Source organism: Macrotis lagotis, chromosome 7 (assembly GCF_037893015.1).
Source record: "Macrotis lagotis isolate mMagLag1 chromosome 7, bilby.v1.9.chrom.fasta, whole genome shotgun sequence".
Classification (NCBI taxonomy): Eukaryota; Metazoa; Chordata; class Mammalia; order Peramelemorphia; family Peramelidae; genus Macrotis; species Macrotis lagotis.
The window spans coordinates 144,818,095-144,844,272 of NC_133664.1; the positions used below are offsets into that span (position 1 = coordinate 144,818,095).

At 34.2% G+C, this 26,178-nt stretch overlaps 1 protein-coding gene across 1 annotated transcript in view; it reads left to right on the forward strand.

Annotated features, from left to right (window-relative positions):
- The window catches only part of DOCK4 (dedicator of cytokinesis 4), a 345,771-nt gene that overhangs the window by 196,409 nt on the left and 123,184 nt on the right, over window positions 1-26,178 (forward strand). The window contains exons 24-26 of the mRNA XM_074195289.1: window positions 10,826-10,953; window positions 14,740-14,874; window positions 25,315-25,413. Coding sequence (XP_074051390.1) covers window positions 10,826-10,953; window positions 14,740-14,874; window positions 25,315-25,413 — 362 coding nt within the window. The remainder of the gene's footprint in view (window positions 1-10,825; window positions 10,954-14,739; window positions 14,875-25,314; window positions 25,414-26,178) is intronic.

Here is a 26,178-nt window from a genome sequence, read left to right on the forward strand (position 1 = left end):
ACTCTCTAAGACTCTTAAGTTTCAGAGAAGTTGCTGATGTACATTGGTAATAAAAGTTTCCACATTAGGAACTCTCCACTTCAATGAAATTGCATGCATGGTAGAATGATGATGATGATGATGATGATAATGACAAACTTCCTAAAAGTTAAAATTATCCAAAAATTGAATAGGCTACATTGGGATATTGGATAAGTAGTGAATGTCCTCTTTTTTTTTTTTTTTTAGTTTTTGCAAGGCAATGGGGTTAAGTGACTTGCCCAAGGCCACACAGCTAGGTAATTATTAAGTGTCTGAGGCCGCATTTGAACTCAGGTCCTCCTGACTCCAGGGCCAGTGCTCTATCCACCAAGCCACCTAGCTGCCAGTGAATTTCATCTTAAAGAAGTCTTCATTTAGAGACTGGATAACTATAATGGGAATTTGTCCTGCAAATAGTAATTGGATTAGATGATAGCAAAGGTCCCCTTTCTGTTCTGAGTGTAGCTGCATAATTAAAGTAAAGGGAGCTAGATAGTCTTATGGGATAGTTCATCTTAGCTACTCCTAATTCCCCTACTCTACTATTAGATGTCATTGGTTCTGGACCTGAGTCAAGAAGACAGACCTAAGTGTCAATCCAGACTTAGTCACTTATTGTTTTAAATCATTTAACCTCTGTGTCTGTTTCCTCATCTGTAAAATAGAGGTAATAATTTTATTTAGCTCCCTTATTGAGAACATAAAATATATACAAATCTTAAAGCACTATCTAAATGCTCTTTTATTATTGTTATTATGACTTTAGAGTTGATCATACAACTCCTTTATTTTTCAAATGGAATAAAACTGAGATCTAAAATTAAAACAACTTTCCCACAGTTACAGTGGTAAAAATTTAGGGAGTCCAGATTCCCAGACCAAATCCAGTATTACCACACACTGTCTCTTTACAATATAACAAAATGCAGCTGTCCACCAAATCTTATCTTTTTGAATAATACTGGACAATTTTGACAATTTTTGGCTCACCATTTTCAGTATTTTTTCTCTTTTAGCAAAACCTTCTTTTGACACTATCTCATGATTTTCCTATTACAATTAATTTAATTAATAGCTTATCTCTTGTCAGCTATACTTTACATTGATAGTTTGCTGATTAGATTTTGAAGAGACACTGTTGGCTCACAGGAAAAACTTTAGGAAGACATTCCAAGAATTCACCATCATTTTTTAAAATTGTTTTCTTTTGTGCATGGTTAAATCTTGTTAAATTCAGCTCTGTAAAAAGGTACTAAAAAGTATTATTTAGATTTTATTTTTGTTCACATTTCCAATCATCCTCCTTGCCATCAAAAGAGAGAGGTAGGTTTAGAAAGTTTTAGAATTTCTGGAAATTTTATCTGTCTCCTTTGAGATAAATGCAGGGGGTATTGTCTGGGCATGAGAGAAGCCCCAGGCACTCAGATAAAGGACTCCAAAACCTAATGTTTTGAATCTTGAAGTTAATCTGCAGCATTTACAGGCTTTAAAGAGGAGATTGGCAAGGTCAGCCTGGTGACTTGACAGATTTGGCAGTAGCACTCAGAAGGTATTGAATGATAGGGATTGGTTAGAAGTGTGGGTTGGGGAGAAGTTCAAGGAGGAGGTTATGAAAACCCAGCCACTAAATGATAAGGACCTGAAACAAAGCAATAGTGTTTGAAATAGCAAGGACTTGGATATTAGACTCATAATCTCGGCAAGATCAATCTGTACTACAATCTTCACATTTATTTCTGTTTTGTTTGCCCTGCTTGATACTTGGTGATTATTTTAACTGCTACCTGCAGGTGCAGCTAAGCTATTTTCTTGTTAAGTAAAAGTCCTGTGTGTCTGTTCAGCTTCTGGATAATTGGGTGATTGATCAAGCTAAAACATAGAAGTACACATAAGAATTCACTATACATACTAAACATGTACTGTTGATAAGAAGCTTGCTTTGAAAAAATATTTTCAAAATCTAAAAGGTTGTATTAGTTTTTTTAATCCTCTCAATGGGAAAAAAAAATTCTTAAGAAAGTATAAAGAGGGGGCAGCTAGGTGGCATAGTGGATAAAGCACTGGCCCTGGAGTCAGGAGTACCTGGGTTCAAATCTGGTCTCAGACACTTAATAATTACCTAGCCATGTGGCCTTGGGCAAGCAACTTAACCTTGTTTACCTTGCAAAAAAAAACTAAAAAAAAGTATAAAGAGGGTTTTAATGTTTTGCACCAATATAGTCATCAATCCTTGCTACCAGTCTGTGAAGCTTTCTTTGATACTGCAGTAAATTTGTAAAGGTTATGTTGAAAGTACATTCCAGAGTTACTTCCCATAAATTAATGGACTCCCTTGGTACTATGCCATAACATGCCAGAAGGATGTTTGGTGGGTGGCATCTATTATTCTGGCAAAAGCTTTGAAAATAAACGCTTACTGCATTTGATGGGTGCTTAGTAGCTTTCTTCCTTAGAACTGTAGTTAAGGTGCAATTTATATTGATTTTTATTGCAGCAAGAGCTATATAGAGTTTTGTTTGCACTTCCAAAACTGATCTGGTTTAAAACTTTACTGCTAACCAGATATGAGCTTTTAAAGGACTGATAGGTCCACTCTATTTGCTTCCTGAATGGTGCTGAGTGTAATGGACTGAGCTAATACTAACTAACAATGGTAAAGATTTAATCACCAGCTTTGACCTTAGAGAAAAACGGTGAAAATATATCTTTTGCCCTCTACTGCTAAAAGGATGCCTGACTAGGTGGAGAACATATATTTGGTAACAATTGTGTTATTAAAAACAAGATGATTTAAAGTGTATAGATATAAACATGCATATATAAAATATATATTATATACACACATATATCTATATCTTCATATATATATATTTTTTTCTGTATGTGTGAATGTATGTGAATTAAGGAATGCACATGTATTTTCTGATAGTCCAACAATAAACTTTGACTAAAAGCATTCAGGTTTTGACCTTGCAAACCCTTTTTATTTCCTCTGCATATTTTCTCTTTATTGCCAATCCCTTTCATATCATGCTAACCTTTGCCAGATTCAGAAAACTCTTGCTTCAGGGCTATCTCCAATTAGCAGAGTCTTGAGAACATTTACCAAAAACTTATTTCAAGTCCAAGTTCCTGAAGGGTTTTCCCATATAAGAGTTTAAATACTGTCAAAATCATATGTTAGCATCAGTTCCTAAACTGAAATAACTAGTTTTGCCAGCTATATGTTAATTTTTTTCCCCTTAGGACAGACTAAAATGAACCAAAATAAAAGTAGAATATCCAATGCCATTTCTGAATCTGTACATAGAATCAGTAAAACTTCTTTGGATGTCAGTGCTAAACTTTTTCATAAATAGTTTCATTTATAATTTACTACGGTTCTCCTTATCCTTCAATGTAAACTGATAATGACCCCAGTATCTTAAAGGATATACCCACAGAAAACATTGTATATCTTAAGCTGAAAAGACTTAAGTTTTAGCTCAACAATAGATTGCTACCTGAGGACCAGCCTAGCTGATTTAGAAAAGGCCTATCCCTAGAAAGTTGGCCACCATGGGATGAATTATTTTGAAAAAAAAAAGGCAACCAATACAGGTCATTTACTTAGGATTGGAGAGGTAATTAATGCAATCTTGACTGATGAAATGATGATTTCTTTTGAAATAATGATTTATAAGCTTTGGGTCAGTCTCAAGAAATTTTATGCAGACTTCCTGGCCCCATTTATCATATTTGTAAAAGTACTGTTCAGTATAAAAAAAGCATAGGCCTTAGACTCATTGGGTAGAGAGAAGGAGTGTGGCATTAGGACAAACTTGTGAAATTCACCTCTCAGGTGTCAGGGAAAACTTCCAAATGTTTATAATATTGTTTTTTTATATCTAAATCGTGTATCCATTTTGATCTTATCTTGGTATAGGGTGTGAGATGTTGATCTAATCCAGGTTTCTTCCATTCTAACTTCCAATTTTCCCAATAGTTTTTATTGAAGAGAGAGTTTTTATCCCAATAGCTAGACTCTTTGGGTTTATCAAACAGCAGATTACTATAATCATTTCCTGCTATTGCACGCAGTCTATTCTACTGGTCCACTACTCTATTTCTTAGCCAATACCAGACAGTTTTGATGACTGATGCTTTATAATGTAATTTTAGATCTGGTAAGGCTAAGACATCTTCTTTTACACTTTTTTCATTGAAACCCTGGAAATTCTTGACTTTTAATTTCTCCATATAAATTTACTTATAACTTTTTCTAATTAATTAAAGTAATTTTTTTTTGGAATTTTGATTGGTAGGGCACTAAACAAGTAGTTTAGTTTGGTAGAATTGTTCATGTGCAGTTGATGTTTCCCCAGTTATTTAAATCTGATTTTATTTGTGTGAGAAGTGTTTTGTGATTGTTTTCAAAAAGTTTCTGAGTCTGCTTTGGCAGGTAGACTCCCAGGTATTTAATATTTTCTAAGGTTACTTTGAATGGAATTTCTCTTTCTAGCTCTTTCTGCTGCATCTTGCTAGTTATGTATAGAAATGTTGAGGATTTATGAGGGTTTGTTGTATATATTGCTACTTTGCTAAAGTTGCTAATTATTTCTAATAGTTTTTTAAATGGGATTCTCTAGGTATACTTTCATGTCATCTGCAAAAGAATGAGAGTTTTGTCTCTTCCTTCCCAATTCTAATTCCTTCAATTTCTTTTTCTTCTCTTATTGCTGAAGCTAACATTTCTAATACAATATTGAATAGTAGTGGTGATAATGAGCATTCCTTGTTTCACTCCTGATCTTATTGGGAATGCCTCTAGCTATCCCTGTTGCATATAATGCTTGTTGGTAGTTTCAGATAGATACTGCTTATTATTTTAAGGAATAATCCATTTATTCCTATACTCTCTAGTGTTTTCAGTAAGATTTGTCAAAAGCTTTTTCAGCATCTATTGATATAATCATATGATTTCTGATAGGTTTGTTATTGATATAATTAATTATACTAACAGTTTTCCTAATAAAACTTCCTAATGTAATTGGTAGTCAATGAATCATATATCATGTTAATTTTTGGTTTTCTAAGTCAATATGTAATTGGCAGGGATTCATTTCTATTTGAGTTTGACACCATTGGTAGTGGAAAGAATACTGAACTCTTGATATGGGGTTTTAGATCTTGTTCTCCTATTTACAAACCATGTGAACTTAATCAGTTGCCTCTCTGAGTCTGCTTACTCAACTGAAAAAGGGAGGTCCTAATATTTTGGCTGTCCACTTTAACAGACTTTTATTGAGAGGATCATGTAAAGCTGAATAATTTCATGACTTTAATGAAGTCACTATCTCTGAAGGCCTCAGTTTCCTTACTTTCAAAGTGAGAGGATTGGATTAAATGATCTCTACTGTCCCTTCAGTCTCTGACATTTATGAAAATCCTTTCTATGAAGATAATGTCTGTATAAGCACTTTGAAAGTATTTTTCCTCTGTGAGGTAGAGTTGATACTGTTTTCATCCTTGAGATGATATCTCATTTTCAGAATATTTCCTTCACAATCCCTATGTGATTATGTATGTCTTGACTGACTCTATCTACCATTGCACATGTAGTACAAGAAAAGAATGGTATTTGTTATTGGCCTTGTGGTCTGAAAAAAATCATTGGTTGTCTTTTTTTTAAATGCATGTTTTTTAAAAAAAATACATATTTTAAAAAATATTTCTGTCACTTCTCAAAGATTTTCTCCTTCCCTTTTCCCTTATAAAAAAGATTATAGTGAAATAAAACAAACTAGTACTAGCCATGTGCTCCAATGTATACTCCATCCCAAACTCCATTCCAAACTCCATTCCAAACTCCTCACCGAGAGAGTTTTCTTTCACATTATGTCTTTTTTGGACCTAAGATTAGTCATTGCATTGACAAGATTTTTGTCTCTTTAAATGTTGTTTTCTGTTGCATTATTGGGCTTATTGGCCTCTGTTTTGCTTAATGCATTCTGCTTCAATTCATAAACATCTTCCCAAATTTCACTTAACTCTTTGTCATCATCTTTTCTTATGGTACAGTCAATAATCCATTGCATTCATGTATAACAATTTGTTCAGCCATCCTCAACAATTGCTTTCACAATCAGCTCCTGATACGACACAGTCAGATTGGGGGAAAAAAAATAGTGGCTATCATGCAGTAATGAGTCTCTTTATCATGACCTACTCTAGCTGTCATCAAATGAGAAGATGATAGACTCCCAAACCTCAGTTGAGGGGCATTTCAGCAGAACTATGTAAAAAAGATTGAGGCTTTCACAGAAGAGTACCCTTTGCTTGAGGAGACTCTGGCCACTGCCCATCCTGTATACTCAAGATAAATTAGCAATATACTTTGTCACTGTGTATTGCTATTCTTTCTTCCTGGGTGGGAATTTCCATGTAGGGAACATGACTAGAAAGAAAAGTTGGTGGCCTGTAGTCCTGTCTAAAGGGGATCACTTAAAGTGTGTCTATCCTTTTCTTAGCTTTTGTGATTATTTTTGGAAATGTTTGATGAAAATTATGGTACTTTATATTCTATTCCTATTTGTCTCAGTCAGGGAAAAAAGTTCTTTCTCTGTGCTCACTTCACCTTTCTTCTTGGGTTCAATTCATATGAACAGAACACTCTGCCCATCTTGTTTCTAATCATTTCCATGTGAGACTGCCATGCCTCAGCTGCTGAGGTGTCTTGCTGGCATCCAGCTTATTTACATGCCCTATCTGGTGAGGATGAGCTGTGATGGCCATATGGGTCTGATCACGCGACTCATCTTAATATCACTCCAACTCATTCTAAAGTGCTGATTTATAGGATCCCTGGTCAGAGGACTATTCTTAGAAGAAGCAAAGATCAGCATATATCTTTATTTTGGAGTCACTTAGGAAAGTAACTTTTAAAATTCACACTTAACATATTGGAGTTAGTATTGCTTCCTGACTAAAGGTCAGCAGAGTAGATGAATATGAGATTGAAAGATTATGCATTGAACCTTCCAAGCAGATAAGCAAAGTTTTTTTTTCACATTTCAGCCTTTCACTTCCACCAGTCTGTATGAAAAGATTCTTGCTTAAATTGCATTTTCCCTGCTTGGTCAGTTTGGGAATTTTTTTGTTGTTGTTTTAAAAACAAGAATTAGCATTTTAACCAGTCAGCTAATTTAACCTTCGGAAAGACTGGGAAATGAAGACAGAATAACTAATAACATAGGCTCCTGATCTTAATAGTATCTAAGCACATTAATTCAATAATTTGCATTGATGGATACCATACCTGTTGATGAAAAGACAAGAGCAGTAATGGAACTGCAGTAAGTAATATGTGGGTTCAAATTCCACTTCTGATATTCAGCAGCTACATTACTTAACCTTCTTGAACTTCAGCTCTCTCATTTATAAAAAGAAGATAATATCTTCAGTATTTTACTTTACAGAATTGATGTGACTCAAATGAGGCAAGGCATCTGTAGTATCCTTCAATTATCCCCCAATTCCTAATCATAGTATAGGTTCTCCACCCCCTCTCCTTCATAAAAAAAAGAAATAGCAAGTTTTAATTCCCCTTTGAGTAGGTACTCTAATAAAACAATAGCTACTGAGACCACACCAATGTATACCTCTCTGTGAACCACCAGAAGATTCAGTTATCTCAAAGCAAAAATATTTAATAAAATGTCATTATGAGGAACACAATATCTCTTCTATAAACCCAGAGTCCATTCTTTTATTAATATATCCACCTTATTTCAGGAAGTGTGTACCCACTGCTTTCATCAATAGAAAAGCACACATATAGGAAATGCATAGGAGGCAGCTAGGCAGTTCAGTGGGCTAGCATCCTGGGACTGGAGTCAGGAAGACTAGGTTCAAATCTAAACTCAAATACTTAGTAACTGCCTGACCCTGGAAAATAATTTAGCCTCTTTTTGCTTTAATCCACTGGAGAAGGAAATGTCAAACTAGTCCAACATCTTTGCCAAGAAAACCTCATAGACAGTACTAAGTCTTTGGGGTCTCAAAGATTTGGATATGCCTGAATAATGACAAGGGAATGTGTATGGCCCAGACATAGCTGGATCCTTGATATCTCCTGGTGCTGTTTTTGCATTACTTGCAAAGTGAAATTTATCTGCTATATTAAACCTTTCATTCCAATGCTTTTCCATAATCTCTGCCATCTCCAGACTCAGGCTGGCTGAAATTCTGGTCTAGGTTACTGCTATGTAATTTAGAAAAGAAATAGAATCTGTAATCTAGGACCAGCAGATGCTTAGGTGAAGTCTCTATTTTCTCTAATTTTGGACTCAGCTGAAATCTTGGTCTCTGGTACTGCTATATAATTTTGACCTAGGGCATTACTCTTCAGGAAAATATAAAACCCATATTATAGGATCCAATATTCTATTGTTGCCAGGTTATCTCAGTCAGATCCCTTTTCATGGCCCCATTTGGGTTTTCTTGGCAGAGATACCTTTTTCTTCTCCAGTTCATTGTATAGATGAAGAAACTGAGGCAAACTGGGTTAAGTGACTTGCCTAGGGTCACACAGCTAGTTAGCTTCTGAGGCTGGATTTGAACTCAGGGAGATGAGTCTTTCTGACTGGAGGTTTTATACTCCATCCACTGTGCCACTTAACCCTATCTCTCTTGTAGGGTGTGTATTCTCCTAAGCAGAATTCCAATTACTTGAGACAGATTGTTGACTCTTCACTTACTAAACTCTACCAGCAACTGCAGCCTCTCTTCTCTATTTGTGAATTTGCCTCAGAATGCCATTATCTATGCAATTTGGGTAAACTAGTTCCCCTCCCCACCCTGCTATACTTTCCAGGAAACATAAAGAAATAGTGAATTACCCAACCCTTGCTCTTTAAAGGCTAGCATAGGCATAACATCCCTCAGCTAACTAGTTGCTGGAGTTTCATTTGTCATTTGTCTTTACACAATAGTCAGTTGTCTATTATTGATTGAGGTGGTTTTAAATTCTGATCAATAGCTATGACCCACATGCTATTATGTTATATAGATATTTTAAAAACTTTGTTCTTTAAGAAACTCTTCCATGCTCTGTTATTGGATTGCTTAAATAACTCCTGAATACTGTATTCTCTGAATCTTCTCTGATTAAGAAAAACTTATAAAGACCTTTGTTTTGTTTTAATGAAGGAAAGGCAGTATTCAAAGTATAAAAACCATTAATAAAAAGAAAGGTAGTATTCAAAATATAAAAACCACTAATAATAATTATTAGTAGTAGCAGACGAACAAGTCTTAAATTCTTTCTAGGCTGTAAGAGAGCAAAAATAGAGTCCTTACCCTCAAGGAGCCTAGCAGTAAATTCCTAGGCAGTGTAGCCATATGCTTTGCCTATTCTTCACAAATAGATTTCTGTTTTCTTGCAATGTATATGTCCTTAGAATGGTTTTTATAAATCATATGTGTTGCATAGCAGAAAGAGTAATAGATTCAAGACTAGCCTATCAACCTCTGTGACCATGGATAAATGATTTAACCTCTATGTTTCATTTTCTACACCTATAAAATGAATATAATAACATTGTACTATCTGATATTCAGGGTTGCTGTGGGAAAATTCTTTTATAAGCCCAAAGTGTTATATGTGTTACTGTAGTTACCAACTTCATTATCAATACACTAACAATTTCAGAAATGATTTTTTCTTCCTGTCTGATTGAATTGTAGTTGTAATTCCAAATACTTTGAGCTTCTGGATTCTGTTTCAAATAACTTTTGATTTCTAAACAAATATTTAAATGTATCTTGGAAGCTTACCATTTGAAAGACCCCTGCCAGTCAAGTACTTCATAAAATAATGAATTATTCTCTAATAAAAATGAACAACTTCCATTTGATTTATTCTCTAAGTCTGAATTCTCCTTAGGTTTTCTTAAAATGAAATATACTAAAACTTTAAATGGTGGCAGTAGTAGTAGTAGTAGTAGTAGTAGTAGTAGTAGTAGTAGTAGTAGTAGACCTGAAGTTGGGTTCTCTTTTGGTATCCTAAGAAAAATTTCCAAACATAGCATTTGTGCTCACCAAATTCCATACTCAATTAGTAGGATTATAGAGCATATTTATTGTAGAGGATTACAATTTTGTTTTGTTTTATTTTGTTTTATCCCTCTGATGTAGATAAGAGGCAGGAATACTAATTAGAAATGGGATTTTATAACCTGGTAATGGGGTCAAGAGCAAGTGTGCAGGCTAAATGAAATGTCTATAAACTAAATGATTTGTGGAAACTGGATTTAAGGGCACTTAAAGATATAATAAGTAAAAGAAATGGAGCCAGAGCTTTCTGCCAACAGGTGCCATAGGTTTATCTGTATTTTGCCTGAGGGGAACATGGTGGAGGAGAGAAACACAACTGATCCTCAAGGTAACAGTCCTTAGAGAGCATAAGGCACTATGTGGGAGACTAGATGTATTCATTCCTTCATTTGCAAATGATTGAAAAATTATATAAATTCTAAAATATTTTATACTTTCATGCCAAAATGTTTAGAAGTGCATATCCTACAGACTAGCTGCATTCATTCCTTCATTTGCAAATGATTAAAAATTATATAAAGTCTAAAATATTTATACTTTTATGCCAAAATATTTAGAAGTACATATTCCACAGACTAATTTAAAAAAATACACATATAGTTTTTAAAATGTATCTATATATTTTAATATTATTTAAGAAGGGAAATATAGCAAATGTTCCAGTTGAGACCTCAGAAAGAAATGATCCTAATGACTTTTTCCTTTTCAGATTCTCGATACATACTTCTGCCTGTTGTTTTGCATCATCTCCATATGCATTTACAAGAACAAAAGGACCTTATCATGTGTGCACGCATTCTTAGCAACATATTTTGTCTCATCAAGAAAAATAGCTCAGTAAGTAAACATTCATAAAATATAAACTTCTATGTGTCCTCTACTAATCAAATAACATTAAGACTTGAATTTTTAAAAAAAAAATGCAACTACTAAGACATAAGCCTGCATGATACTTGTTTTGATTTCCACTTAGATTTACCTTTTCTTCTTTTCATATTGAAATACTTGTTATAAGATAGTGGGACTGATTTTTCACCAAGCAAAACACTTGTTACTCTGTGCAATTTGAGTTTCTCACCCTTAGATTTCAAAAGAAGTTGTAATGGAAAATGAGAAAAATTGGACATCTTGAGAGATCCCACAAGTGTCTTTATTCTTGATATGAAAAATATTCTTTGGCAATGAAAAATCTCTTCCTACAGAGCAAAGACAAATTCCTTCCTATAAAGCAAAGACTTTATTCTTTATTCTTAGTCTTTATGAAGTGATCTGATAGAGCAGAAAAAGCTCTAGAATTGGAAGCTGAAGACCCAAATTCTGGCCCCATGTCTGCTAGGTAACTTCTCTGAGCCCAGAAGTCCTCAATGCTAAAATGGAAATTATAATAGCCATCCTGCTTTTATTGCAAACCCAGTCATGGGTGTCATGTAAGAACAGATATAGACATATTTGGTAAACTGTGAAGAACTACTAAAATTTCAAGTGTGATTCCGTGGAAGAAACACTGGATCTGGGTTAGAAGATCTGGATTGAAATTCCATGTCTGATGCTAACTACTACTTGTCTAAACTTGGGCAAGTCAATTAGTCTTGGACCTCAAGTTTCTTATTTTTATAATGAGGGTATTCAACTAGATGGTCTCCAAGGTCTCTTTTAGCTATAGGTTTACCATCTTTTAACTATTAATGTTATTGTCCCAAAATATGAAAATCTCCATAACAAGTCTTGAATATTTCTCAATAACTGGATCCTAAAAGGACTGTCCTTTTGGAGTAAATTCCCTGGATCTTGGATTCTTAAACAGAGAAACTATAGATCCATGTTTATATTTTAGGGGCTCATATACCTGGATAGGGATAAATACATTTTTATCTTCATTAATGTTTGCTTTCCTTTGTAGTCCTACATAATTTATTTGTGTTTTTAAAAACATCATTCTATGAAGGGTTCCACAGGCTTCACCAGACTGCCAAAGTAATCTATAACACAAAAACCCAAAGCATCCACCCATAAGTTGGAAAGAGTTTGGCTATCATGTATTTTTTTCCCTGAAATCCTAAGTTTCACTATCTTTGGCACCTTTGGGGGTACTGGAGAAAAACTCTAGTTCAATACAGCCTCAGACACTTACTGGCAATATGATCCTAAGCAAGTCATTTATCCTCTGCCAGCCTTAGTTTTCTCCACAGTAAAGTGGATGTAATAATAACATCTTCTTACTAGGATTGTTGTATCAAATGACAATTTTGTAATTATAACAGAAAAATTATGTAAATGTGATACATTATATAAATATAATATTTTATAGAAAGGTAAATATGTAAAGCAATTTGCAAACTTTAAAGCATATATGCATATCATTGTCATTTTTGTTGTTATCTTGATTAAAATTCTAGCTGTACCTTAAAAAATGCTTCTTTATAGCAGTGAAATATTGAAATTCTTTTAGAACTTGTTGGGAAGGAGCTCTATAGGTTGAATCTCAACTTATTGTTTTCCTATTTATATTCATAGATCGTATTCTTGTTCAATTTTGTAACTCTAGCACCTTTACTAATGAACGGTGCTCATTGACATTGATTATTTTTAAAATAACTTTTCCTTGAACCAGATATACTACTGGACAATGATTCTATTCATTTTTGTTTCTTTCTCCCTCTTATTCTATATCTATTATCCCATCTCAATTTTCCTTATTCTTTTTCTATTAACATGTTGACTTAACAGTGAATGAAATAGGGTTATGTCATTTTGACCCTTATTCTGGGAATAGAGCTATTGCTCAGGAAGAGGCCAGAACTACTTTCCCTGAAGAATGCTCTTTGAATATTCACCCAGAGAGGCCACTGCCCAGGAAAGGATGACTGACTTCCTCATTTATATTACCTAGGCTACCAGACCTCATTAGGGACTTTGAAAAGGAAAATGAGAGTGAAGGTAGAAGTGATGAAGGCAGAGTAGCATTGTGAGTGAAAATGTATGTTCATCTCTTATGAATATAAGGATAAGAACTCCACACCTCACTTTGATGGGTTGTTTTTTTCTCAAACCCTTCTTTCTAATGGTGAGAAAATAAGCAGGGTTTACTGAAAGTCTTAGGGGAAATGATTTTTAATTTCAAATTGTCTGTTTGGGCTTAGAAGTGACAGAGTCTCTAGATAAGGAGCAGAAACCTGAATCCACAGTTTGAAAAATGCTAATGGAGATACCCAAAGGAAAACTAATTTGTCCAGAGGATGTTTAATGTACTCATAGTATATATTAAGAAGCAACTTAACTTATTAAATAGAGGAAATTAAGAAGTTAGGAAGATAGGAAGTTAGGAAGACTTGCTTTCAGTCTTGTCTCTGAAACAGGCAATGTGACCTCAAACAAGTGATTTCCCCATTTTACCCAGCCAATTCATTACAGAAAGGACTCCAGACATGGATTCAGAAAGAACTCAGGTTCTTGCTTCAGGTACTTACAGTTATATGACCCTATGTACTTTTTGGAGCCTCAGGTCCCTTATCTGAATGGGAGAAGGGAGGCAGTTGGTTTCACAGACCTCCAGTTCCATTCCAGCTCTAAAATCTATAATCTTTTGCACCAATGGAAAATTATCTATCTATATTGATTGATGGAGGAAATTTCCAAAATAAGCATTCTTCACATGTATGAAATAACAAGTCTAGATTCCCACCTCCTACCCTATCCCCACTCACATATGCATTCAGATATAAACATAAGAATATGTACTATAAATCTCTAGCCAACAATCCTTCAATATTTACTTTCTTTAAGGCAGAATTCTCAACAATTTCTTGTAGGGGTTAACTTGTTGTCCTCAGAGGGTTGCCCTATGCAGCTGTTTTGAGTCCTAATTACCAACAGCATGGGATCAATGTTAAACAGCAGGCATAGCATTATCTGCCCTATTCTGATGATTTTTGACATTGGTTAGACCTGGTTCGGCTAGATCAGTTTACACAGCACTGGCACATTTGTCTTACTAGAAAGGCTGCAACTTACTTATGGAAGACTTGCTTTATATTGTTTATGTATAGGGATTGTAGTGATAATTTTTTAAAAAACTAGTTAACTTCTTTCCCATTTCCTAATACATATTTCTGGGGGGGTGGGATGGGGGATGTCTGATGTAAAGATGTGAAGAATATGTTTTAATCTATTTTGGGGGTGGGTTTTTTTTATAAGGCAATGGAGTTAAGTGATTTGCCCAAGGTCACACAAAACTAGGATTATTAAGTATCTGAGGTCACATTTGAACTCAGATCCTCCTGACTCTGGGGCTGGCTGGTGCTCTATTCACTGTGCCCCCAGCTGCCACTAGATGTGAAGAATATTAATGGCACATTTTTTAGTTGGCCTACAGCAGCAGGCTTGTGTAGCCTTGGGAGAATCACCTAATTTTCTGGCTCTTTGTAGTCTCACCATTCATAAAACAAAGGAATTGTGCTATATTATTTCCAAGGTTCTTTTCAGCTCTAAAATTTTATAATGCTCATTCTAAATTTGAAAAATCTATTTTCCTTTTATCATTTAAAAGGGGAGATAAAAATCTGTGTTACATTCTGCACAAATACAGTATATACATGTGTATGTCTTTACATTTTTTCTCTTCAGGAAAAATCTGTTCTGGAAGAAATAGATGTGATTGTGACCAGTTTACTGGATATCCTTCTGAGGACCATATTAGAAATCACTAGTCGCCCTCAGCCATCTGGCTCTGCAATGAGGCTTCAGTTTCAAGATGTGACGGTAAGATCATTTAAAACCAAATACAATGAGAAGGGAACAGTTTGTAATTGTTAGTGCTTTAGGGTAGATCAAAAGTGGGTAATGTGGGGAGACATATCATGAGTGAGTTGTTTTCCTTTATAATGAGTATTACCATCCTGTAGAGCATTTCTATGAGTTTTCAGTAGCTTTAACAAACCTGCAATGGATTTGCTAAAAAGGCAATTGAACAATTATTTAACATTTAAAATCCAAATTTTATTTTTTCCTATTTTGCTTCATTAGATTTACTTGATTTTTAAGTCCACAGACTGCTTATTTTTAAAGTCACAAAGAATAAAAAAATTATGAACAAGTCAAAAAAACAATGAATTGGGAGTTCTGCCTTTGGAAGCTTTGCCACTTTAAGTACATACCTTCTCTGATTCTGTTTCCAAATCTGAAAAATAAGAAATTGGAGTCTTTGCTTTTGGAGAACATTTCAGCCCTATCATTCTCTTAATACAGAAAATGTACCTAAAAATATTTTGTTGGACTCCGATCTCCTCATATGTATACTGGCTTCAGTGACATAAATTGCAGCCCATGTAGAACCCTCCACCTTCTGTGCCTCTGGTCTCTGTCCCCTTAAAAATCCCTTACAGGAAATCTACTCAATATGTTGGGGAGGACTACCTCTAAATCTCTACTTTGCAGAGAAATATGTGGTACACATGACAAACTCAAAAATATAATTTAGTAATTGATGCTAATATAGTTTTCTATTTAAAATTCACCATCATTTGACAAGAATTTGTTATGACTTAAAACTACTATTATGACAGTGAAAAATTTTTACGTATGTATGGACAAATGTCAGTTTTCAAATGCTCTTTGTAAACATGTCTACTCTTAAGCATACTTAAGAATTTTTCTTAACTAGAGATGTCATTTAATTTTACTGAGTCTCAGTTTCCTTATCTGTGGGAATCAGAGTTCAGCAATGTAACCTCTAAGTTGCCTTCCAATCTATTTCCTAGGATCCTATGAAATATGCTTCCTTTGGTGCCATGTTAAAATAGCATTATTTGCTTTGCCTTTAAATCACTTTAGGTCTAAGAAGGTTGTTCAAGAAATGAACTATTGTTAGCACTTCAGATCACCTGCCTACTCTCTCAGAGCTCAACTTTACCTGAGTGGGCAGAGTGACACAACTAAGCGATATTAAGCCTAACTTTGCCACTTTTGTCATAGCAGAGAATAGAAAAAAAAGATCTTTCTTTTCTATTTGAAATTCAAGATATCATTGTTTATAAACTAACAGACAAAAACTAAAGCTAAATTAGAAAATTAATTTCCCTTAAGTATTTGGAGTCATTAGGTGTTGTTATGCCTTTTTATAGTGAGAGTATAATGGCTTCTTAGAAATAATTATTGTTCTTAATCCCGAAAATGAAATATAACATGACAAATTTTTTAACCTCATAATTTTTTGTATATGTTTGAAATGGGCAGAAAACTTCATATCTGTCAACTTAAACCTAAGTCATTTTTTAAAAATCCATATCCACTGGACCCAGGATCTGAGCATTGGGTTCAAATCTCTGAACTTTGATTTGCTAAATGATTATGGACAAGTCACTTAAACCTCCTTCAGCTTTCCTGCCTATAAAATAGGATTGCATTACTGATCTCATTGTGGGGTCCTTGTGAAGAAATACTTTGTGTACTCATTAAATGCAATGTTTTCTCTTACAATCAACTAGGGCCAAAATGTTAAATGTAACAAAAATGAGCGTTAAGCTGTAACAATATAATGAACAGAGCAAATGAAATATCTTATAAAAATGAGATGTTCTTAAAAAGCAAAAGGGATTGAATGAGGAAGGAATAAAAAAAAAAGACTGTGATGGGGAATGTTAAGAATCCTTCCTAGCTCTGCAATACTTATTTCGAAAACATGATGAACTATCTTTCTGAAGGGAAAATTCATGCTATAAAGAATGAATTTTAAAAAAAGGAATGAATTGTACTAGGGAGTACAGATCTATGTTTTTTTTTTTAAAAGCATTCTTGATTTCAAATCTCCTTAGATTTTTATCCAAGCTGATTACAGTGAGAAATATACCCTCTTCATTCAAAATAACTTCTCTTAGGCATGGAACCTGTCCATTTCTATTTTTTTCCTATAGAGAATAAGATTTGTTAATTTAAAAAACACTGTAATAACAGCTCTTTGCTACATGTCATAACTTTACTATGCTTTATAGAACTCGTATACATGCACATGTGTTAACACATACAACAGACAGCTTCCTCTAACAGTTCAGACCCATCTCAGTATGGTACCATGAATACTGTGGCCAAGTTGAAGGAAATCTGTTTCAAATGTTATTTGTAAACATGTTCACTATTATATCTGTTCAAACCAGAACTCTGAAGCCCAATTCTCTTTTTTTCAGACCAAATCAGGAACCACATGAAAAGTAAAGGTTCTTGATTTTACAAATAAAAATATTCTCCTTAATATAAGAACCTTCTCACATATTTCAGTGGCATCATCTGGAGAGGGAATACGTGTAATCCAAACATCTCATGATTTTATGATTGAATCCTTACTGGAAAACCTTACTACTTTTCTGTAGAGCTACTGTTGCTAATTGCTGAGGAGCTTTCTCTTCTGTGAAACTTAGCTATATTTCCTGAAGTTTCAGTCTACAATCTTTTAACTTAATTGTAGTTAGTATGTGACTTCTTTTCTCATTTTGAATTCTTTTCTGATTCAGATCCACAATCACTCCCAGCTAGTCAAATCAATTCTCTTTTTTGTACCATTTTATTTCTACATCACCAGGAACCCCCTTGAGAGAGCTTGATATTTGAGTTGGGGTGAAGAAATTCCTTGAAATTTTCATCATCATGCAGGCCACTAATTCCAGATATATTCAAATTACCCTATAGTTTTACTTAGCTACACTGGAGGGACAATAAAATTAGTGTCTTTTGACTTGAAATTCTTCAAATACACACAATTTACTTCCTATCCTAAACCAGAACAATAACAATAATAATAATATTTAAAAATAATATTTAAACCATATTTCATACTAATACTTTTTCTCACAATTGCATTGTGGGGTAAAATATTGTTGATATCTTATGGGCATGATCTTTGAGAAGGAAGAATGACAAAATATAGAAGACTCTGAAGCTACTATTGTGAAGCCTACTGATTTGTGTTATTCAGGCTAATTATAAGATAAAAGGGATGAATTGAAGGAAATTAAAGTGTTTCCTTTCCTATAAGTAGTCACATCACAGAATCTGAGGAAAATGAGGCTCATAAGAGGTAAACAATTTGTCCGTGGTCCATAAGGGTAAGAGCTATGATTCAAACTTGGGCCTGTTTTCATTACAGTACCTTGTTTTTCTCATCTCTATTATAAATCTATTATAAATCAAATTATGTTTTAAAAGGAATTGGTGTTGGTGGCATATAATTACATCTTTTAGCAAATAATATGAAAAAATCTTTAATGTGGGAGTTATTCCCAATGACCAGTAGTTGACAACAGGCTTCTTACTTTTACCAATAATATTTTCTGAATTCTAGGTATTTTTTTTCAGTCTTAGAGAATTGTACTTTTCCTTATTCTACCAACTATTCTTTAAACTTTAAAACGATCCTTCCAACTGGATTAAGTGACTCTGTAATTGGCTCTTTTCAATATTCTAATTGTATATGGATAGAGTTTTTATAAAGAAGCACAAAATTTCACATTGTCAAATAATTGGACTCTAGAGTTTCTTAGAATTTACAAATGTTTTTCTTTCTTTACACATAGTTCTCACAGGTCTTTTCAAATGTAGTTGACTTATCTCTAGCTATCACTAGCTATGTCTGGACAGAAATTTATGCTCATTTGTCTAAAGATTTTTTTGCAATATGGTCTTATGTTCCTCATAAGTATATCATATAAGAAAGTTTTTTTTAATTATTGTGCTCAGACAGATAAGATAGATATTGTATGAAAGTCACTATTGCATGGTAGATAGTAGCCTGACTTGGGAGTTAGGAAGACCTGAATCAAGTCTTGTATCTGACACATAAAAGCAATGAAACTATAGGCAATTCAGTTAACTAACCCTGTGGTATCCATAAAAAGCTTTCTGAGACTCTTAAACTACAGATCAGTCTGAATTGGTGGAGGCAGTTTACACACTAGTAATTTCCTGCACAGATGAAATTAAAGATCTGAACCCTCCCCCCCCCAAATCCACCCCTCCCCCCAGCATCTCTATAATGGTAGGCTCCTTTAATGGTACCATGATTGAATTGTGTTTATTTTTAATTACTTTAGTGACTTTGTATATTAAAGAATACCTATATTAAAAATGAAATGATTCTGTGTCAAGGAATATTATCTTTTGTTTTATAACCAGTTATGTGAATCTCCTTGCGTTGCTTATATTAATATATTTATATAGTCTAGTGAAACTAAGAAATCTGGTAGTAGAGATAAATTTTTCTGTTCTCCTTTATTAAATGGAGATTAAAAAGGGTGAAATTTTTTTAAAATGAAAATTATCATTAGAATTGGATTAAAATAAAAAGACTCAGGAAAGGTTTAGTCACAGTATCATAAGATTAGAAGCTAGAAAGGTTTAGAGAGATCACCTGGTTCAATGTTTCCTTAAGCCTTCCCCCCCTCCCATTTCTACCTCAATACTTCTGCCATTCTACAAGGTCAGTCATCAGTTCTAGAAAAGTTGAATAATTTGCCTAAGATCATTTAAAGTTCCCAGTTCATGACTCTCAAGGATTTTGATGGTGAAGAATCAGTTAGGTGGAAATATTTTTTCTCCTTATACTAGAGACTAAAGATATTGATAAATGTAACGTTTTACATGTTGCCAGTTACCAAAAAACATTTTTGTAAATTTTTTAAGAAGCTTGACAATCAAGAGAATTTGTACCATTATCAAAAAATATTAGACTTAATGGAATTAAATGATAGCCAAACTGACTTTAAACCAGCTCTTCTGACCTCAAGCTTCTATGAGCCTAAAAAAGTACAAGTCACTGTCTAGTATAAGAAAATAAATGTCCATAATATATCTGAGTTTAACATCCTGATCATCTCAGAATTGAAGCAGTCCTTGAACTTCAGTTTCAATATTCTTTCCTTTAGTCCTTATTACACAATCTTGAAGGTCTTTGAGCTCCTAAATAAAATTAATTAATTGTAGTATTGGAAATGATATTGGCATAATTACATTAGAATTAATTATAACATTAATTAATTGAGCAACTACTTTTCTTGCAGTTACCTAGACTCGAAATGACAGTTTCATCTTTGACTTTTACTATACTTCCCCATGTATAAGACACACCTTAAGTTTGGGGCCCAAAATTTGAAAAAAGATGCATTATATAAAGTTATTGACCTCATTTACAACTCTTCATCACTGACAGAACTCCCATTCATTAGCTTGTCCTCATGTTTGATGATAAATCACTGTCTTAGGAGAAGCTCTGCCTGCTCTCCTGCCTATGCTGTAGTCTACAGTTGACCAAGTACACCCTGGGGAAGTCTGGTGCATGCACACATGCTTAGTCCATTCCATTTCATGAACCTGTGAAGTACCAGTTGTGTCCTGCTTTGAAATCAGTAACTTCTTTTTCATCAGCAATTCTTGCTGAACCATCTTTGTGGACACATGAATTCCAATTGCCCTTTGCTTTTCAGTCCATCTCTAATTCCCTTTCTAACTCAGGTCATTTTGCTGATTTGCTCCTCATGACCTTCTGCCATGGCAATTTCAGTAGGGTTTCTTCTTCCTGTAGCCAGTCTCAGATTGTTTTCTCAGTTGGAGGAGGACCAAACTGACATTCAACAACATGATTTCCATTCACTCTTGCAAACTGCATCACTTTGAATTTGAATTCAGCACTGTACAAAAATCTTTTCTGAGCCATTTCTGGGTAGAATGTGGCAAAACGTAACCTAATATACTGCTAATATACTGGCATTCAATGTTTTCAACAATATAAAAGTAACCTACCTTTCTAGATTTACCTCCTAATATCCCCCCAATAAATAATAGCCCAGATCAATTTGGCCAAATTGTCAAAGTAGTTCCTAAACATAACTGATGCTTTCCCCTTCCATTCCTCTTTTGTTCATATGATTCCTTATTCCAGGAATGTACTCCCTCCTTCTCTAGCTATTGCAATGCAGTTCATTCTTTTAAAAGCTTAATTCAATTATTTCCTCTCTAATAAAGCACTTATCTTTCCCTGACTCCCACAAACCAGTTATAATCTATGCCTCAACGAAGTGCCTTTGATACATTATACTTCTTTTTTTGTCCTTCATTATTTTCTGTTTTTTTTCCCCCATAGGCATCTTAACCTCTCTACTAATTCTTAAAAACAACTTTTCTTATGCTTATAAGGTAAATCAGTCACATGTCCATAATTTTCAAATATAAAGGCATAAAAATGACTAAAGAGAACTATAGACCTATTTGTTTGTAAAATTACTGTAATCTGTGTTTCTAGTACATTTCAGATTAAAAATATTTGTGTTTTCAATGCAACCTCCTTGCTCAACTAGTCATTTATCCTCCTCTAATTAGAGTAATAACATTTAAAACAAAGCAAGCATGACAAAAAACCATCAGTGTAAACTGATTCTAGATTTATAGAATTGCAGGTTAATTGTAATTTTTTTCTTGCATCTCTACTTACACGGAACATAAGTGTAATTTTTGATAGAAGATAAAATGAGCACACTAACAAATGTGGAAATTTTGAATGGGAAAGTTAAGATGATCCATATAGCTACTTCACTGGCACATGGAAGATGATTTTGCTCCAGCTGACTGAAAATCACTTATTGCCCTAAATTATTATATTCAGTAAACTTTGACATTTAAAATTATAGAAAACCTTTAGAAAAGAACATTAATAATTGGCACAACATATATTTAAAATGAGTAGAATGATACGTCTATTACCACGTCCTGGCATTCATTAGATTGGGCCCTTTACTGAGTTTGTTGGGCAAAAAATTTCACAAAAAATATGCCCTGTGTTAGGCTCCAAGATCTAGAACTTGGGAGAGAGCCCTGGCAGGGCAAAACTTGGCATTATGACATTTAAAAAGTTCAAGAATGATAATCCTATATAATTCATCCTTTCATTAATAAACTAATATATTACCAATAAAATGGATTCATTGATACTCTTGAATGTCAAAGATCAATCATGGTGATGGGCTCATAGTTTATATGCCCTTGGAAGAGTGGGGATTCCCAAGGGTGATAATCAACTCTGATTGGTAATCAATTAGAGAGAATGAGTATTCCAATAAGAGGTGGAACTATTCTTTTTAAGTTTTTGCAAAGCAATGGAATTAAGCAACTTGCCCAAAGTCACAAGTTATGTAATTATTAATGTCTGAGTGCAGATTTGAACTCAGGTTCTCCTGACTCCAGAACCAGTGCTCTATCCACTGTGCCAACTACTTGCCCTTGAGGTGGACCTATTCTAATAAAGTACTGGGGGATATAAATTTGATCATGTCATTTACTTCCAAATCAAAGGCAGCTAGGTGGTATAGTGTATAGAATAGCAGCCCTGGAATTAGGAGGACCTGAATTCAAATCTGGTCTCAGCTACTTGATACTTACTAGCTGTGTGACTTTGGGAAAATCACTTTACCCTGACTGTCTTGCATCCAGGATCATCTCCACTTGTCCTGATTCATATCTGACCAGTGGACCCAGATGACTCCAGAGGAAAAAGTGAGACTGATAACAACAGCACACCTGCAAATCTAGTTCACTTACCTTACTGAAGTCATGGTCTTCCTTCCTAATGTCATGGTCTTCCTCAAGGAGAAATCTAGTCAAAGAGTCAATATTTCCCACCCAAGACTGAACAGAAGACTAAGGGCCATACTTTCACCTTAAATGAAATTCTTTGTAAGGTTGGGTGAGGTAGCAAATACCTAGATAGAGGAGAATGTTAATCCTATCTGTTATTGTCAGTTCTGTTCTTCTGAGACCTAAGAAGTACTTGAAATAAAGACTTAGGAAAAGAGGGAGAAGAGCTGATTACTAAAGTAACTCAGTCTATCTAAAAATTATACTTAGGAAGAAAATAGATAAAAATAGACTGCAAAATACTGGTAAAATAAGTTCTTCATTTCACTTTGAAGTCGTTATTTTGTTTAATAACAGCTGAAGCTTCTAGGTGGTCTTTAAGGAATAGCCCTGCTTAACGCATATTTTACCTAGAGATTACTATGGCAAGGTCTAGTTTTTGAAGGAGGAATCATCTATAATAGACACACACACACACACACACACACACACACACACACACACATACAAAGACAGTTTTGAGCCATAACTGTTAGATAACATTCATGAATAAGCATTTATGTAGTGTATTAAGTATTGAAAATGCTTTACATATATTATGTTGTTTTATCCTCACAATAACCCTGTGAAATAGGTGTTAATATCTGCATTTTATAAATGAGGAAATTGAATCCAGAGTGTTTAAGTGAATTGCCCGGGATCACACAGCTAGTGACTACTGCAGGATTTCAACTCAGGACTTCTTGACTCTAAGTCTATCACTCTGTTCTACCTCATTGCCATTAGCTACCATTGTGAATGTAGAGTCTGTGAACTTCAAGGACATTCAGTCTTATTTCAGTCATGTCTGGTTTTTCATGACCCCATTTGAGGTTCTCTTTCCAAAGATATTTTGAGTGGTTTGCTATTAACTTATTCAAATCATTTTGTAGATGAGAGCACTGGGGCAAGCAGGGCCTTGCCCAGGGTCATACAAATTGAGTGCTGTCAGAAATATATAAAAGAGGAATAGGAGAAGAGAAAAAAAGAGAACCCTTTTAGATCAATCCTCTGAGACCAGAGTCTTTTCTCTGTAGCTTTCTTAGGGTCCCCTCTTAGAAGGGATCCACCCCAGTGACTGAATGAATGTTTGCCTTAAGAAGGGCCCTTAAAGGGTCAGTGCAACAGTAAAAGCAGCACTATTGGCAGTAGTTCAGTCCATTTTGTTCTGAGGACGACAAATGTTCTAATACCACCCTCTACTTCTAAAAGGACTGCTGATTTAGAAATATCAACATTTTCTCATACACAGGCTCTCTTTTTCTGGAAATATGTGAGATCAATAAACCAGTCCCTTGATTATGAATATGTTAGTAGCTTAGCTTACCTCCTTATTCTTGTTATGGTTTTGTGCCATAGAATGCAAGACCCTAAGTGTGTGTGTGTGTGTGTGTGTGTGTGTGTGTGTGTGTGTGAGAGAGAGAGAGAGAGAGAGAGAGAGAGAGAGAGAGAGAGAGAGAGAAACAGAGAGAAACAGAGAGAAACAGAGAGAAACAGAGAGAAACAGAGAGAAACAGAGAGACAAAGAGATCTCCCTAGGAAATCTGTTTTGGAAAACACCATCCACATACAGAGGAAAATAAACTAAAAAAACTCACAGAACATGAATGGATACTATGTTCACTTTTTAAAAAATTCTCCTTAAGTTTTTCCTTCCTATCCCATGGTTTTCTTTCTTTATTCTTAGCCCTAATGATTAATATGTAAACATGTACAACTTTTACTAGACTATTTACCATTGAGGGGAAGAGAGTAAGAAAGGAAAGTGGTAGAAAATATGTGTAACATAACTATGCAAGTGGATGAATGTTGAAAATCTTTCATAAATGTAATTGAAAAAATAAAATTTCAATAAAAGAAAGAAATAATCTCTAGAGATACACATTTATTTTTACCAAATATTGGTTGCTTACTCTGAATCTCAATAAGTTTGAGTGGAATAGATGGTTGTTCCTTGCAGTGAGAAAAGAATAATGGTTTATGAGATTATAAACCCTAATTTTTAGATCACAAATTCTTAACATTTTTATGTTAGTTGTAGCTACTACTTAGAATTTCTTTTTAGAATGTTTTTAAATTCATAAAATAAGATGCATATATTTATAAAGGAAGCTAAATATATTTAAATATAGTTGCCAAATATTTTTTTTAAATGTTTATGGTTAAGAAAAATGAAAGTTTAACTAGACCCATGGCCTATAGTATCACTTCAGATTATACTACATGACACAGTTCTTGGAACAAGTTTTCCAAAGTACATGTACTTTGATGATGATAAAATTATCATAATTTATATCATGTTCTATTTTACAAATGCTTCACAAATGTCATCCCATGTTATCCTCACAACATCTCTGAGAAGTAAAACTTATCATTATGTCCATTTTACAGCTGAGAGTAACTGAGGCTGAGTGAGGCTAAGTCATTTGTTCATGGTCATACAATTGGAAAATATCTTCAGCAGGATTTGAATTCAGATTTTTATTTTTAATTCCAGGTTCTCCTGAAGGGAAACTTTGCTATAATATATAACTTTTTTTTTTAAATTAGGGGGAGTTTGTTGCCTGCCTCCTGTCCCTGTTACGACAGATGACAGACAGACATTATCAACAACTTCTTGATGGCTTCAGCACAAAGGAAGAACTAAGGGTAAGTGACTTCTGATTTTTCTTTTCTCTTCTCAATATCCCTTTGTTCTCTTTCCCCCTTATCAAAATTAAAAAAGTATTGTTTATACTTGCTGATGTTAAAAATCTGAGTTGTTTTTCAGCAGATAGAGATAGGAGTATCTAATCAGTACAATAGAGTTTTTAATTTACATTGGCTCTTGGGGTTTCTGGGAGTTGAGTGAAAAAACTCACTCTTGTTTCTGTGAAGTGACCTTGGTAATACATGTCCTTGCTAGAAAATGATAGAAAAGACAAGTTAAAGAAATGGACCCTAGTATTATTGACAAGTTCCAGAGTCCCCTCTCAAGGGTTATTTAAGTTGAATTTCATATCCTTTGCCACCTGAGGACTAATCAATATGATGTGTTAGTCTGACAGTTTGACATTATACACCACAAATTTCAAGTTTGTACAAAACCCAGTCTTTGTATGTGACGAGCAATATTTCAGATTTCCCTTAACATTCACTGAAATTTTTTAGGTTCACTGATCCTTCTTAGTGACCAGAACTGTTGGTCATTTTCTGCCCTTCTTTACATTCATTTCACTGTTCTGTGAGCTGTTCTTACTTCTCCTGATAAGTCAATATGGCAGATTGACAAGTACTCTACTGGTTGATGAATTAAATATTCTGGTCTACCTTGATAGTGGAAAAACTTACTAAATATTAGAAAAGGAAAAAGCTATAGACTTTATCTTGTAGGGAAGGAGGCAGAAATCCAAATATGACATTTTTATCTGTTGA